Consider the following 18295-nt stretch of genomic DNA (forward strand, 5'->3'; position numbering starts at 1 on the left):
GGATGTGTACACTGCTGGACCAATAGTCATACTAGTTATCTCCTCGATATCTCATGCATTTTCCATTAATACTGATTGCACAATGATCTAGATTGCCTGCGTCATTGTCGTATATAAATAGCGGGATCTTCCATTCTTTGGAGGCGGAGGAGGACTTTGATATTATTCGTCATGAGTTTATTCAACATCAGCAGTGTAATAAAATTGATATATTCAAAGGTCAAGTCCACCCCAGAAAATGTTGATTTGAATCAATAGAGAAAAATCAAACAAGCATAACGCTGAAAATTTCATCGAGATCGGATATAAAATAAGAAAATTATGTCATTTTAAAGTTTCGCTTACTAGTATTTTTCACAAAACAGCTATATGCTCAACTCAGTGATATGCAATTGATAGAGTTGATGTTGTCCCTCACTCGCTATTTCTTTTGTATTTTTTTAAACAGATTTTACAATAATGAACAACATGACTGAACCAAAAAAAATGTAAAACAATGCTAGTTCCACGTGTTCAGAAAGGAATAAAAATTTATTTCACGTGACAATGAGGAGAAAATTTAGATATTTCATATTTCATAATAATGAAATACAAAAGAAATAGTGAGTGAGTAATGTCATCAGTCCCCTTATCTGCAAACCGACCAGGACGTGTATATAACTGTTTTGTGAAATTAAGCAAAATTTTAAAATGTCATATCTTTCTTATTTTACATCCGATTTGGAGGGAATTTTCAGCATATGCTAGTTGGATTTCTCCCTTTTTACCCTTTTACTCTTTCTTGGGGTGGACTTGTCCTTTAAACAGGAACATAATATAAATTTCGTGCCTTGGGATCCCTTCCGTCTTTGTTAAAAATGTGCCTTCCGTTCATTCATGAACTTCGCTTGAAAAAAGGGCAAGGTGAACTCTGCAAGCTAGCGTGTCATGCAGACTCATGGCTGTGCGATTTTTGGATTTGTGTTACATCTTTTCATGTGTGCATGTTGAATGTAATATCTGAAAGCAAATCACGTGATCTCGGTAACATGAAAGCCACGTGGCACTGTACACCATTATTCATGCCGGGGCAAAGTCCAGACGAGACGAGAATTATACTCCGTTCTTTGATTGAAGTCAACGCTTCTATGCATATATATGCAGAAATGCTATACCTCATAGGCTTATTCATGTAAACAAACATCACATCAATATTGTGTTCATGTTTGATAGGATTGTGATCAATGTCAAGACTACAGGATACATTACAGGAGTGTCTCAAAGACCAAACATTATGAAAGTAAAACTAAAATGACATAACTCAGATTCATATAATTTGATATATGGATATACTATAGCATTGACGAATTTATGTTGTAGTCGAATATTATTTGCACCTTTCGTCAGAATATCGATAATTCATTTTGTAAAGTTATAGGGATATTCCACGAAATACAATAATTCTATTTTAAGGCGGGTCGCATGCGTTATTGCGCCATTATTTTTCTCCAGGGGTGCCACCCTGTGACCCCCTTGATTGACGATCATGCTCACCATATCAATTGGTGCTTCTCCGTAATCTCTGAGGGCGTTGCACACCACTCAGCATGTGTTAAAACGCCATCACTCTTATTTCATAACACATGTTTCAATCAGTACAAATTTCAACTAAGGTTTTGTGCACATATTTTCCAAGCAATATACACGTAGTATTGTAATAACTTTATTTTAGGTAAGGTAAAGTGTTGTAATTTTATCAATTTTTTTTTTTAATTTTTTTTTTTTGGGGGGGGGAGAATTTATATAGCTTTCTGACATGCAATCATTAAATTCGTTAAATGTGAATATCTTATCTTTGTTTTTTTCATCCACGAACAATAAAATGAGTTGCCTTTCCAGCTCGGTTGGCACCCTGGCTTACTGAAAGCCTTATACAAAAAAAAAATCAGAAAAGGTTTATCGGTTGAGCCAAGTTTTGAATTGGAAGAGCTGTCACCGAAAATCGACACTTCGAAGAAGATGATTTTATAAAGATTTATTTTTTTATTTCCTTCAGACTTAGGCATGTTGGGAGATAAAGTTTGTTAAGAATGTTCTAGACAATTCAGCCAATCCTACACCGACCTGAATATTATGGCTTATACGGAAATAAGAATGATATGATAATTGGGCTAATGTTATATTTTCAGTTAGGTTATTGTGAAGTTAATCAATAATTAATCTGCCAAATAGTTTAACTACTTTGATTGGTATGACAGGTATTGGTCTAACATTTGTCATCACTTCAGCTTATTTCCATTTAGCGGGGTTGCTACCTGTATCTGCGAATATGAACGATGCGCTATTAGAATAGCCCAGAGTTCGGTTTGTCTTTTTATAAAATATTTGTGTGAGTTTTTCAAAAATAACAAATGTTCTTTTTACGTTGTATTTCCTAGTATTATCGCTGGAGAAAAACTATTCCGATTCTCTGTGTTTCATCTGTAACATCAAATATCTATCATGGTTAAAGAAAAGACTCATATCAACATCGTGGTTGTCGGCCACGTCGACTCCGGGAAATCTACCACTACCGGTCATCTCATCTACAAATGTGGTGGAATCGACAAACGTTCCATCGAAAAGTTCGAAAAGGAAGCTGCCGAGGTAGGCTTATATCTTATTTACTATGTTTAAATAAAAAAAACATAATGTAATTATATTAGGAGTTTGATTTAGAAGGACTCTACATTCAAGTATATAGGCTCCACCACCAAATATTCTGAGTGATAGCTCCAAGATAATCCAAGATCCCCATTTATTAATGAGTCCCTTCTTTCTTTACATTGCAAATCTGACCATTACTTTTTTTTTCAACCAGATGGGAAAGGGATCTTTCAAGTATGCCTGGGTTCTCGACAAGCTGAAGGCGGAACGTGAACGTGGTATCACCATCGACATTGCTCTCTGGAAATTTGAAACAGAGAAGTACGAAGTCACTGTCATTGATGCTCCTGGCCATCGTGATTTCATAAAGAACATGATTACCGGAACCTCACAGGTGAAGCAAAAAAAAATATGATAAGACTAGAAACAAACTAAGCTAACCAACTTTACCCTACGCTTTCTGAAAATTATCAGTCAACTACACGAATGTTCGGGTCCAATTTAACCGATGTTTATGACAATTATAAACCACATATACAAAGCATAGGCGGATCCAGGGGGGGGGGCCGAGGGGCCCGGGCCCCCCTATTGGCGGAGCAAAAACAAAGAAAAAGATAGAAAAAAATTGGAAAAGAGAGGAGAAAAAAGAAGAGGAGGAAGGCGATAGAATAAAAAAATTAAAATGAGGGGAAGACTTGGAAAATAAAAAGAATAAAATTTTCGCTCGCGCTTCGCGCTCGCATTGCCTGTTAGGTGATTTACATAACTTGTTCAATATGGAGCTTAAATATCGAGTTTGGAAGTCAATATACAAAACATATTTTACCTCGGAAATCGAACTTTCATTATTTTTTGTGGTTTACAAATTGACTTTTATAAAGTGCTCTGTAAAAAAAATGACAGTTTTATGGTCAAAATATTAACATTTTCTGCTCGCGCTGCGCGCTCGCAAATTTTTGATTTATCAGGTACTTATTATTTTCGTGTATTCCATAAAGTTTTCAAAATATCCCTTTTCATACCTGATTGTCAAAACGTATCAGCTAGCGCAGTCGCTGCACGCTCGCATTTTGATTGGCGAGTTATGTACGTATACATATATGTGTCAATATTGATTACACAACAAACTACTTAAAATCCCCTTTTCATGACAGTTAATCAAAAATTTGCACTCGCATTAATTCGGCGCCCTCATTATGCACTGAGATATCAATTTAATAATTAAATTGTCCCTTTTGTTTCATCTCGCGCTTAATTAGCAAGAGGAATAGAAAGATACTCATCATTTTCATAAGATGACATGTCCTAAGGATGTCCCGGTCCCGGGTCCCGGTCCTATATGTCAAAACTCAAAGTAATAATAATGAAAAATATCAGCTCTTTATTAAATGCGATCCATATCCACCACACAATTTTCCTACAAAGTGCTTGAAATATAGAGCTGAAATTGATCCTTTTTTAGATCGAAATATCAAATATTTTAAGCTCGCGCTTCGCGCTCGCTTTGAATTTTATGATAAAAGATGTGTTTAGAATGCATGCCTCGATTCTATAGGATTAAATGTGAAACACGCGGGCGCATCTGCTTGCGCTGTGTGCTCGCATTATTAATGTAGGAAGATAGCTATTACTCATCCTTTTTATGATTTTACAAAATGAATAGAGTGTCTCGTTTCTAGGTCTAAATCTCGAAATTTTCCGATCGCGCTTCGCGCTGATCGCATCAATTGTTAAGTTATATACCTATTCTGTTTAAGTTACAAAAAGTGCTTAGAATTCCCATTCTTTAGTGTTGAAATATGTAACGTCTCATGGCTAACTGCAAGCAGTAGGTAGGCCTACCTTTTCGATCAGTTCAAAACTTGTATAAACAATTTCTACTCGCGCTTCGCGTTCGTAGTAATTATTTAGTTGCATACACATTGCCTAGAATGTTCAAATTTAGGAAAAGTACATAAATTTCCCCCGAAAAAAATTTGCTCGCGCTTCGTGCTCGCATTATATAAATAAGGATTATGATATTTTTATGTTTATTTATAAGAATCAAAGCAAAGAATAACTATTAGGACTACCCCTTCAAAGAAAAAATAAAAATCATGTTCGAGCGGCCGATCGGGAAAACTATGGCTGAAAAAAGTTCCGCCCCCCCCCCCCTATTGGCGAAGGCTGGATCCGCCCCTGCAAAGGGTCAGGTAAACTGGATCCGACTTTTCGGGAACTTTTTTTTTTTTTGGGGGGGGGGGACATTTCCTCGAATGGTTTGGTTACGCGATTACCCGATCTGATGGCACAAGCCCGCTCGGTTGTATGCAAACAGAAAAATCAAAGGGTAAAAGAAAGTTTGAGAACAATTGGATAAACAATAAGAAAATTATGAGTATTTGAATGTAGAAATCACTAATGCTATTGATATTATACTATTGGCAATGCTACCGAGATTAGTGATGCCATAGAAGTACATCTCTCCCATTTGTAATATGAATATATTATATACCCCACAACATCTACATCTTGTTCATTCTAATGATAGTACAAACTCTTTTTCCATGACTTATTTTATAAAACCCCTGTCATGTCCTCCCGAGGGAAAAAAATACATGATCTATGAATAGAATTGACTAAATTGACAATGTATTGAAAAGTAACTGGGGAGTTCAAGCGTGGCATCGCAGATGTTGGTTGTTGGTCGCATTGCCAAATGAAGGATATCCTCATCATTAAGTGATCTTAACATTCAAACGCTCATAACTTTCTTATTATTTGCTATATTATTTGTCTTACTTTTCCCAAACCTTCATTTATTTGTTTCTTTTATTTTTCCGTTTTCACACAAGCTAGCATTAATAGTAACCATATTTCCAGGGTTTTATTCTCCTTTATGTCTACCAATAAAATAATAATAGTCAGTTCTTGTATAGCGCATAACACATTATGAATAACGTCTCTATGCGCTTCCAAAGGACTTGGACATTATTACCCCGGCTGTTGCTCAAGCAGCCTTTCCAGCGCTCGGCATTTCAAGGAATAAATTCCTGCCAGGTACACATTCACCTCACTTGGGTTAAGTGCAGCACAATGTGGATACATTTCTTGCTGAAGGAAACTACGCCATGGCTGGGATTTGAACCCACGACCCTCTGTTTCAAAGTCCGGAGACTAATCCACTGGGCCACAACGCTCCACGCTATATAACTTGCTATCGCTATACCAAATACCTCACTATCTCGTCAAATAGACAGCTTTTTAAAGAGATTCGCCGTGTACGATGTTCTAATTATTTTTACAGGATTGTTTTCCTTTGTTTCTTTTTATTCAATATCATCTAGGCTGACTGTGGTGTTTTGGTCGTTGCTGCCGGTGTTGGCGAGTTCGAAGCTGGTATCTCTACACACGGGCAGACTCGTGAGCATGCCCTGTTGTGCTATACCTTGGGAGTCAAACAGCTCGTCGTCGTCATCAACAAGATGGACAGTACTGAGCCCAAGTTTTCCGAGGCCCGTTTCCATGAGATTGTGAAGGAAGTCACTGCCTATATCAAAAAAGTGGGCTATGACCCCAAGGGTGTTCCATTTATTCCCATCTCTGGATTTCACGGCGATAACATGCTTGAGCCTTCGGAGAATGTAAGCCTTTCAATCCTACGCTACTGGAAAAGTTGTTGGGCAAGGAATGAAAAAAGATTGTGCAGGTTTGAACAAAACAGGACAAACACTAAAAAAAAAGATGATTTTTTTTCTAACATTGTAAAAACATGTTGTGATGACGATACATATCTGGTTTTCACTGACGATCACAAACTTGCCACGTGAGTCCCCGGGGGGGGGGGGGGAGCATTTCCATTGACGAGTGGATACCATGCGCAACCATGGGGTCTCGAAAAGCACCCTAAACACGTATTTTCCATATTCTGAAAATGCACCCCTTAATAAGTATTGGCGTGTGAAACCCTACCCTTAACAAATATTGGAAACAAAACGATACTATTGGCAAGTATTCCCTGAATCGAACCCCTAAACAAGTACAGCGATATTTCAATTGTTATGGGGTTATGTCGCGGACGTCGATCGTCGGATTTACGGCCTTTACCGACATCATTGGGTTTAGTACAGCCCCACCTCCCACACCTCGCGCAAATCGTACTCTAAACACGAAGTGTTGACTCTTGGGGCAAAAAGTACATCCTTTATAAAACATTTTAGTCTTAATTTTTATACCTTCGTAAAATTGACCCTAAACATGTAGCTTTCCTAGCGAAAATAAATACCTTTATTTTCATTATTTTAGCGTTTTTGACACCCTTATTACGTTACGTACGTAACATGCCCTTTCTTGAAAAAGACATCCTTTTTACGTGTTTTTTTGGTCGCGCATGGTATCCACTCGTCAATGTAAGTGCCCCCCCCCCCCCCGGGCGTGAGTCATACCATAAGCATATAGGTTAAGGACGACATCTCCATTTATTCACATAATGACTGAACATGCTTTTTTTATACAGCTTCAGTCAGAAACAATTAAAGATTCCAATAGAGTATGTGTTGCAGCAACATAAAAGATTTGTTCCATTTTATCTTCGGTAGCCCCTTCATATTCTGTAGCATGGTATTAATGATGTCGGACTGCAATAAACAATTACTGAAGAGGGAAAAAACAGAGTAGCAAAACACAATTCATGTCCTACTTTTCTTGCTTTTCATTTTGATGTCAAAACTTCATAGCACATTGATTTTTACCACCGGCTCCCTTTTGACTACAGCTAAAATCAAGCATTGTGTTCCTTTATATCTAACTAAATTGGAAACGATAGTGTTGATAACTATTCTCGCAGCTAAAGGGCACACATGAGTATTACAGACCCCCATTCACTCACGTGTTATAACATAGCTCATCAAAAAATCATTAAAAATCAATCCCTCGATAGATTTTGCTTTAATTCACTGACATTAGTCACAATTAACAGTCCATTAAGACTTGATATGTTAATCAGGTACTTGCCCAGCTCAATCAAAAGTTAAATGGCCTGAAATAAGACTAACCATAATTTCGGCCAGTTCATTGTCAGAAAAACCAGAACTGCATTGTGGGTAATAATAATTAAAATGAAAGACAAAAATGCAGTCTAGCCTCCCCAAACGCCTTAATTATGAAAGAGTATGAACATAGCATTATCTCTATCGTTTTTCTTTTGATATACAAACATTTGATCTATTTTTAATGAATTATTTTAATCAATATAGTCATGTGATCTTTACTTACGCCTGTCCGACATGCTTTGCGCGCAGATGAATTACTCTCGTGTGCCCTAAACATGCTAAACGCATCAAGATTTTTCCCCCGTGAAATCTACACACTGGATGCAGCCACTATTTATTTCAACCAAAATGCAAAATGTTTTTTTTTCTAATATAATAAATTGATCTTGTGCAAATAATTTAAGGCAGAAAGTGTAATTTGGTATGTGATGACCATTAATGGACCTTAAAGGAGAATGAAACTCTTGGAGCAAGTTAGTTTTTGTGAGAGCTGAAAAATCAAAGAATAAGATCAACAAAAGTTTGAGTAAAATAGGACTAGCAATAGAAGAGTTATGAGCATTTGAATGTCGAGATCACTAATGCTATGGAGATCCTCCCATTGGCAATGCGACCAAGATCTATGATGTCACAGATGAACAACTCTCCCCTTTTGGACACTGAAAATATACCCCAAAACATCTCTTTTTGCTCATTCTAATCATAATTATGACAAACGATTCATCAATGATATAATGTTGTGAAACCTCTGTACTTGTCCCCTCATAAAGAGAACACCTCACCTTGTGATAGACTCTATAAAAGTGAGAATATAAGTGAAATAAGTACTAAAGTAATGAGGGAGTTGTACGTGTGTGACATCACAGATCTTGGTCGCATTGCCAATGGGAGGATCTACATGGCATTAGTGATCTCAATATTCAAATGCTCATAACTTTCTTATTATTCATTCAATCTTCCTCAAACTTTCAACAATATGTTTCTTTGATTTTTCTCTTTGATATGGATTCAGCTGGTTTCAAGGGTTTCATTCTCCTTTAAAGGTTTATCAACGCCAATGACTAATTATTTTGTTCAATTAATTGGGCCTGGTAGGTAGATAGCCCGCCGGCTACTTGCATCATTACGTAAATAAAACGGACTGGCATCAAAGGAACAATAAAGTGATCCCCTTGGTAAAAACTAGATATATTTTCGATGGGATTGCATTTCCATTTCTTGAACATGAATGAAGTTGATTTGTCTCAAACCTACAATAATATTCTGTAAAAAAAAAAGCCTTGATTAAATCATACAATCATGGGCAAAAACGGTGTAATGAGAATTGATTCAGTTATTTTGTCAACGAAACTCCTTTGTACTTACAGATGCATTGGTTCAAGGGGTGAAAGGTAACACGTAAAGGCTGGCCAAAGTATTAAATATATCATTTTATTTTTTTATAAACTGGTTGGCGAAGGGACATTGGGTGCATTGGTATGGCATGTGCGGCACGTAGGAGGAATGACGTTTAATTTAAGGAAGGGCTTTTGAATTCTTCCCCAGCTCTTTGTCATTTTGTGAAAATCTTTATTGCACAAACAGTTCTCGCTGGCGAGAGAAAATTGAGAACGGAAATCAGTCATGTCATTTGTCTACCCAATTATTACAGATGCCTTGGTTCAAAGGATGGAAGTTAACACGTAAGGCTGGAGACGCAAGTGGAATGACCCTTTTTAATGCGCTTGATGCCATTTTACCCCCTTCGAGGCCAACAGAAAAGCCTCTTCGACTTCCTCTCCAAGATGTATACAAGATCGGAGGTACGTAACGAAGTGTTACAGCTACAACCTTGAGTCTTTGCATCCTTGCAATATTCTTGAGAGTCACTTTCTCGGAGCAAGTCAAGTATAGTGGTAAACGGTATACAAGAATAATACATGATACAAAATAATTAATTTGACATGGTCGCTTTATGTTATTAATTAGAATATTGCTATACCGTATTGTATATGCAGCATATCAATGGAAATGCATACTTTGAAAGCAACCCGAGGTCGTGAAAGTCAATGCCCGAATATTGTCAAAGTAAATTCTGTATTGTATGTATAGGGTGTATGGACAGGGAGATGGAATTTAGAGATATATGACATTTAAACACTAATCTCTCACTCTCTTCCTATTGGGTTATCATGCGCCGGCATGTGTTTTAATGAGCTTTATTTTTTATTGACGAGCAAGAAGGGGAAAAGGGACCTCACTTGCGTTTACAATTCTATTTCCACTAAAAATATTTCTCATACCTCACGGAAGGGGAAGGGGTGGCCCCACTTGGATCCGCCACTTGTTATACCGTTACCGCGGTATAACCTTCTCTGTTTTTTTTTAGATGTTATGATTCTTGAGTTATTCTGTCTTTTAATATCCAGGCATTGGAACTGTTCCAGTGGGTCGTGTTGAGACAGGGACAATGAAAGCTGGCCTTGTTGCTACTTTCGCCCCTGTCAATATTACCACTGAGGTGAAATCAATTGAGATGCACCATGAAAATTTAGAAAAGGCTCTGCCAGGTGACAATGTTGGTTTCAATGTCAAGAACGTCTCAGTAAAGGAACTCAAGAGAGGTTATGTCTGCGGAGACAGCAAGAACGACCCTCCAAAAGAAGCAGCGGAATTTAAGGCACAGGTATGTGGGTGATCTCGGGATGAAAATGATCAAATGATTATTTAACATTTTAATGATTATATCAATAGCACATTCCTCATCATAGTTATAGACCAGGGGTGTTTCACAAAGATTTAAGTAAATGGGCCTCTGTACCGTTTGTCTCTATTCAGTAGATGCTGAATCAGCAATGTTCACAGCTGTGGAAAGAGCAGAACAGAAGAAGTAGGTTTCAGAATCCTCTATTAAGTATGACAGAGGCCCGTATTGGGAAGTCGGGTTTAACTTAGACCATGGTCTAACTCTGTGCTACAGTTACGGAGAGCCAAAAATCAAAAAAATTATGTTTACATTGTATATATCTTATGTGTACGATTTTGCTTTCATAATGAAGAAAGATACCTCAGTTGTGTTACGGGACCCTGACCATTGCGATTTCAGCGTGGACATGATTAGTCTACTGAAACCTCAGTAGAAACAAAAAATTGAAGAAAAAAAATTACATATATGAACAGGTTAATCAGGTTTACCCGGTGCTTGGTGAAAAATTATCCGTCAAATACAGGAATAAACAGAAAGTGGATTAGAGAAACTTCATAAAGTGGCACTTTGGTAAGATACACGAGGCCAAGGTCCTCAAAGCCGGGTGACACGCACGATTGTCCGGGCTTGTTAAAGGTCAAGTCCACCCCAGAAAAATGTTGATTTGAATAAATATGAAAAAAAAAATCAAACTAGCATAACTATGAAAATTTCATCAAAATCGGATGTAAAATAAAAAAGTTTGCATACAGACCAGAATGTGCATATAACTGTTTTGTGAAATATAGCAAAATTTTAAAATGTCATAACTTTCTTATTTTACATCCGATTTTGATGAAGTTTTCAGTGTTATGCTTGTTGGATTTTTTTCTCTTAATTGAAATCAACTTTTTGTTGGAGTGGACTTGTCCTTTAACTTGAAAAGAAACTAGAAATACACTGTATAAAACACCGCAGTCATTTTTATCACGATTCACGTCGAAGTCAATTATTATTTGAAATCGAAAGCAACGTTGTAATACCTCAGTTGCTCTACGGCGGCTGCACGGCTATTCCAAAACAGCTGTTTTATTCATTTTCACTCAAACCACCTGTATGTAGCTATTACCCAAAAAATGTTAAAACGACTGTTTTCGACTCGCCGTACGGCCGCCGTAAAGCAAATGCAACTGAGGTATTATAACTTAGGCTAAAGCAAAAAATATTTTTGATGTAGACAAATAATCCTCGGCCTCGTTGGAAGATAAAACTTTTTACCTGAGAAAACTCAGGTTGTTTTTACCAGAGTTTTTGCCCTGTGTTAAAGTCAATGGCAGAAATCAGACTAATCTTAGTTTTCAGTTTTTACCAGAGTTTTCTCAGGTAAAAAGTTTTATGCAACAGGCACCTGGTCATTTTTCCTTTCTTGTGAACATACACGATTTTATTTCCTTCTTACATGCAGGTAATCATCATGAACCATCCTGGGCAGATCCATGCTGGCTATTCCCCGGTTTTGGATTGCCACACCGCTCACATTGCCTGCAAGTTTGCCAATCTCCTAGAGAAGATCGACCGTCGATCAGGCAAGGTTCTCGAGACAAACCCAAAGATGGTGAAGTCTGGTGACGCTGCCATCGCCACATTGGTTCCTACGAAGCCGATGGTGGTCGAGAGCTACGTGGAATTCCCTCCGCTTGGTCGATTTGCTGTACGTGACATGAAGCAGACCGTTGCTGTAGGTGTCGTGAAGGCTGTCGAGAAGAAAGAATCATCCGGCGGCAAGGTGACCAAGGCTGCTCAGAAGGCTGCTGGCAAGAAGAAGAAGTAGCATGATGCTTCTAATGTCACGAGGGGAGGGGGGGGGTATGTCGCACAAAAGAAGTCCCAACTGGTATAAGTTTCAACTTCTAATTTTTATGATTGATTTTTACGCATTTATGATACATAATTATCTGTTACCTAGCTAATTAAAGGAAATAATAATGCCAGCACGAAGCACGATATTGAAATTTTCCAATGTACTGACCTGAAAACGGGATAACTTAAATCGTCAACATGATGCATACCTATTTCATAAAACAAATAATACCAGCAAGAAGTGCGAATTGAAACATCTTTGTATATTGACTTGAAAACATTCAAGTACTTGCACTGTCATCAGGAATACTATGCCGATGTCACTAAACAATAAACAGTCATGTAAACCGCATAAAAACATACCCCCCCCCGAAAGGGAACATCATTTTATGCACTCTATTTTTTACGAAAGAAGTAGGCAGACCTCAAAGGGCCATTTCAAGGACTATCTGGCCAGTGGCGTAACTACGGGGGGGGGGGGGGCATGGGGGGCACGTGCCCCCCCCCCCCCAATCGGCTGGCCAAAAAAAAAAAGGGGAAAAGGAGAAAAAGAGGAAGAAAGGGAGAGAAACGTAATGGGAAAGAAGAAATTATTGTTCATTATAATGTTATTATATTATAATTATGTTATGTTATATTACATACAAAAAAAATCATAACTTTATGAAACATAATTTGCTTAGGGCCTATGCCTTCATTGTTCCGGGTTTTTGCATTGTCTATTTGAAGAGATATATAATCCTGTTGTACTAAAACTTTCAATTTTCAAGTCAATATACACCAAATATATTCCCTCGCACTGCAAATTATTATTGTTTTACGAAGTGACATATGCTTCTTTTTCACGACTACTTAAAGTGATTGCCCCATTTTAAGGTCTTAATATAAGACATTTCCTGTCTGTGCTTACGTTCGCATTAGTGGATTGGTGAGATATGTCTGCTCTTCATGAATTCCTAAGATCAGTCCTTAAAATGTCCCTTTTTCTGATCTGAATATCACAAATTTTCAGCTTCCGCTTCGCGCTCGCATAATTTGGTTAGTGAAATGCGCATGGACTTCGTGAATTCCTACAAACAAGCCTTATAATGCCCCTCTTCAAGGCTGAATTTCCTAAATTTTCAGCTCGCGCTTCGCGCTTGCAATATTTGATAAGTGAGATGCGTATGATAATCATGATTACAATGACTACAAAAAGTGCTTCATGTTTTTAGATGTATAGAATTCAAACAAAATCAGCAAGCGCTTGGCACTCGCATTGGATGACAATGGTGAGATATGTGTACTCTTAATGAATTCCTTAAAAAAATAGTCTTTAAAATATCCCTGTTTGGGTTCAATATATACATAAATTTCAGCTCGCGCTCGCATCATTTAGTGAAATACTTATGGTCTTCGTGAATTCCTACTAACAATTAAGCCTTAAAATGTCCCTCTTCAGGTCTAACTTTCCTAAATTTTGAGCTCGCGCTTCGCGCTCGCAATATTTGATTAGTGAGATGCGTACGTTAATCATGATTACAAAAAAGTGCTTCATGTTTTTAGATGTATATAATTCTAACAAAATCAACATGCGCTTGGCACTCGCATTAGATGACTATGGTGAGATATGTATACTCTTCATGGATTCCTAAAATATAGTCCTTAAATGTCCCTGATTGGGGTCAATATATACAAAAATTTCAGCTCGCGCTTCGCGCTCGCATTGTTTGTTTAGCGAGACAGGTACGTATCATGATTTAAAAAATTTGCTTATATGTCCCTTTTTTTTTAACCTTTCAGACCTCTTTATAGGTCTGAATATAAAAAAATTTAAGCTCGCGCTTCGCGCTCGCATTATGTGATCAGTGAGATACATATCCGTTTAATAATAATAATAATATAATATTTGAAATTTATATAGCGCATAATAGTCAAAAGACTCTCTATACGCTTTACAAAATATATTAAATAAATAATACATTAAATCTTATCTGAATCATACAATAAACCTAAACCTTAATCCTAAAATACTTAATACAAATTAGAACAAATTAAATCAATACATAAAGTTACATCATTAATGAAATGAAAACTTACAATATTTAACAACATAATATATTTATCATCATAAAATACTATTTTGAAAATAAGTGAGTTTTGAGCATTGATTTAAAGATGGGGAAAGATGGTGCAGTTCTTATATTTAAAGGTAGAGAATTCCAGAGTACAGCGGCAGATAAAGAAAGGGCTCTTTGACCATATGTATTTGTATTTGTGGAGGGAACAGTGAGAAGATGTTGTGAGGATGATCGAAGGTTACGTCTTGGTCTATATGGTTCTATGAGTTCTGATATGTACTGTGGGGAGAGGCAATTCTGGGCTTTATAACAGAGGATGAGTATCTTAAAGATTATACGTTTTTCAACGGGCAACCAATGGAGCTTAACTAGTACAGGAGAAATTGAGTCACGTGCGCGAGCGCCTGTTATGAGCCTTGCCGCTGTATTCTGGATTCTTTGTAGACGGTTCAACTGGGTTTGGGGTAGGCCATATAAAAGAGAATTACAATTATCAACATGAGATATAATTAGTGAGTGAACAAGTAGTGCAACTGATTTTTGATTAAGAAAATGCCTTATCTGACCAATTTTTCGAATAGCAATGATAGCTGACTGACAAGTCTTGGTGATGTGTTCTACCATTGATAGATGCTTGTCCATAATAACACCAAGGTTACGGGCTTTTTGGACTGCAGGTAGATTAACTCCATCCACAATGACAGTTAGAGCAGGTAGTGTATTGGAGACGTATCTTGAAGTAAAATGTAATACTTCAGTCTTAGAAGAATTGACAAGTAGCATATGTTCTTGGATGACCACAATATAATGTCTTTAATACAGGCATTCATACGACAAACGGCATTGCCCCTTCCATTCGAAGGAAAAGAAAGATAAACCTGAATATCATCCGCATATATCATGCAGTTGAGATCATGAGCCTTGATGATGTCATAGATTGGAGCACTATACAATGTGAACAGAATGGGCCCCATTACCGAACCCTGAGGCACACCAGAGTCATCTCCTACTTCATGGGAGTAGTCATTTCCAATCTTTACTACATGTGATCTTCCCATCAGGTACGATGACAACCATGCGTAGACAGAACCCCTGAATCCATAACGTTTACTTAGTCTGTCCAGCATTATCGAATGATCAATGGTATCGAAAGCAGAAGTGAAATCTAACAACACCAAGAGTGTTTCCTTCCGCTGATCTAGGGAAAGCGCGATATCATTCTGCACCTTGACAAGAGCAGTCTCAACACTATGATGCTTTTTGTAGGCTGACTGAGCAGGAACAAGCAAATCGTTTTCCGTTAGATAGTCCACAATCTGAGTTGTTGCCACTTTTTCCGTCACCTTACCTATAAAGCTTAGGTTAGATACTGGCCGGTAGTTCTTAAAATCTTCCCGTGAAACCCCGGCTTTCTTGATAAGGGGGGTAACAATAGCTCTTTTGAATTGAGATGGCACAATCCCTGAAGATAAACTGGCATTCACCAGTTTATCTTCTTTAAGGGGCCGTGGAAGGTTTTAAAAACTTGCATTCACCAAAACAGTAATGACTTTAATAAAATGTCTCTATTAGGTCAGTATACCTGGCAATTGAGCGCTTCTCGCGCTCACTAATTGACTCAAATTTTTTTGCTGGTGCCCCCCCCCCCCCAATGCCGTGACCCACGGTACGCCACTGTATCTGGCTGTCTGTAGAAATTCATGAAAATATGTAATTATCGAGCGCAAAGCGCGAGCTGAATATTTTTGGATTAATCTGAAAACGGGACATTTTAAGCATGGTTTTGCAATCATTATTTAAGATGCGTATCTTTCAAAACAAACTAATGAAAGCGAGAAGCAAAACTGAAACAATTGTGTGCGTGTGTGTATTGACTTTAAAATAAGGCTTAATTGTTATCATTATTGAATAGGATATGTATCTCATTAAACAGACAGTGCCAGTGCAAAGCGCAGAGAAATAATTATGTCGGTAGTGACGTAATCAAAGCTTTGCTATTTGTCAATTGTCACTGCCACTTCTCTACTATAATTGTAACCCCCTTTACTTGTCTTCTTCTTCTCTTTCTACCTTCCTTCCTTTTCTTCTTTGTTATCATCATATTCTTCTCATATTTTTTTAATTTCTTGCCATTTTCCTCCTTTTTGCGCTCCTGGATCTGCCAAATGGCTTTGACACCGGGTGAGCAAAGCAAAAGTGAATGATGAGAGATAAGTAAAATAAAAAGTGTCCACCTATTTTTCACTTGAACGTCAAAATAACTTCCGGGATGGGGTCTTTTATGATATTGATAACAATAAGGATTATTAGTATAAATAATCTATTCCAAGACGGAGTATTATCATTACCCCAGCTATAGCTTGAGCTGCCTTCCACAGTGCTCAGTGCATTCAAGGAATTAATCCTGCTGGGTACCCTCCACCTCATCATCGGTGTTCAGTACAGCAGTGTGGGTGAATTTCATTCTAAAGAAAACCACGTCATGACTGGGATTCGAGACCACGTCCCTCTGATTGAAAGAAGAGAGCCATAACCACTAGACCATGACGCCCCCATATTACGTCCGAGCCAGAAAATGTACACTTTAGCTGTTTTAGTGTCGACAGTGAAACATGTCATTTTTAAACCTATCGAATATACACAGAAAGATATGTGAGTGGAAAATTGTCATAGTTGGAGCCTATTTCAATACAAGGGTGTGCAGCTACCGAGTTATTGAATCCGGCACTTTTGACTGTGAATCTTTGAATTCGAAACCTATTTTCATTTAACTATAATTCTTATTCATTTGGTTTTGTACCAGCCATTTTAGTCTTGTGTATCAGCCATGTCCATGCATAGTATGCTCTTTAACGCAAGTGCCATTTATGTGATACACGTCGGCTTATATACAACCCACTTTGGTCTTTCAGCGGATGGAAATGTTTATGTACTGATATGTTATTTTGTTGTATACTTTCTATTAAATTGCATCAATCATGTTGACAATTCCGTGAATCCTTTATCAAGGACAATCAGCATCTAGAATAGTGTAGACATTCATTCCAAAAAAAAAGAGAAAGAAAGAAAATACAAATCGATCCATATCCTCTTAAAGCCTATCTTTACTTTTGGTTAATCTCCCAAAGTAGATATTCCTTTACCGTGTTTATCAATCATTATATGAATGTGTGCCCTTTACTCGATTGCGATATGAAAGATACGAAAATGAAAATATGTTGAAAGTATAGAAATTTTTCCAGGAAAATTCATTTTTTTGATCGTGTACCCGATCCAAATACGATAAATGCGTAATTTTTGTCTTGCTTACTATACATAACTTCATCTCAAGCACTGAATGGGTTGGATATGTCAAAGACTAGTACAATCTCTTTTTGTAGCTTTTTCTAAGTCTGTATAATGAGCTGAATAGGCTATTTTACGTTAGAAAAAATGAAAATATAAAAAATGAAAATGTCAAATTTAAATTCTAATGGCTGAAAATGCCAAATCTGAATGGTAATAGCGAAAAAGGAACATTCATTGACCACTACACATTTGCAATGATTATGGATGTTGAACGATATTGGAGTATAATTCACTTTGCTCACGACCATTTACCAATGGTTTAGGCAAGCTTAAATCTTGACTTTTCCTGTGTGGTATGTAAAAAATAAATTAAATGAAATTATTATAATCGTGTGATGGTTTCATAGGTTTACCTGGCTTACAAATGTAATTCTAATACCACAGACTGCTTAATAAATCTCTTTTTTGCAGATGAAGTCCCTCATACTCCTTTGTCATTGTTGGAAATATTATTTCGTTGAAAATGAAATAAATGGACTGAAAATGAATTATATTCCACTGAAGTCTTTTAACATCCAATAGGCAAGGATATCTCAAAGACTCGCAATGTTTTGCTTTTTATTACATTGGCGGGTTTTAGCATCAACTTCACAGACGCTTTTTAGAACGTTGAGAATCTATTAAAATGCCCGTCAAATCACAATGGATAGATTAGAGGTCATTGTCGAAAGTTGGTGAACCGGGACCCATCATCTTAAAATTCTGAG

General features: G+C 37.3%; 1 protein-coding gene across 3 annotated transcripts in view; it reads left to right on the plus strand.

The window, feature by feature from the left end:
- Positions 1-17998, plus strand: part of LOC129261960 (elongation factor 1-alpha 2-like) — a 31195-nt gene extending 13197 nt beyond the window's left edge. The window contains exons 2-8 of one of the 3 annotated variants that reach the window (XR_010293468.1): positions 2418-2625; positions 2840-3019; positions 5952-6248; positions 9307-9457; positions 10064-10320; positions 11786-12421; positions 12485-13482. Coding sequence is in view for 2 of the 3 variants with exons in the window: in XM_054899980.2 (XP_054755955.2) it covers positions 2482-2625; positions 2840-3019; positions 5952-6248; positions 9307-9457; positions 10064-10320; positions 11786-12106; positions 16571-16642 (1422 nt within the window). In the remaining variant the exon portion in view is untranslated. Of the gene's footprint in view, positions 1-2417; positions 2626-2839; positions 3020-5951; positions 6249-9306; positions 9458-10063; positions 10321-11785; positions 13483-16570 lie in introns of those variants that run through there. The other 2 variants (XM_054899980.2, XM_064099037.1) reach the window with 2 other exon arrangements.
- The last annotated feature ends 297 nt before the right edge of the window (positions 17999-18295 follow it).

This window comes from Lytechinus pictus, chromosome 5 (genome assembly GCF_037042905.1).
Source record: "Lytechinus pictus isolate F3 Inbred chromosome 5, Lp3.0, whole genome shotgun sequence".
Lineage (NCBI taxonomy): Eukaryota > Metazoa > Echinodermata > Echinoidea > Temnopleuroida > Toxopneustidae > Lytechinus > Lytechinus pictus.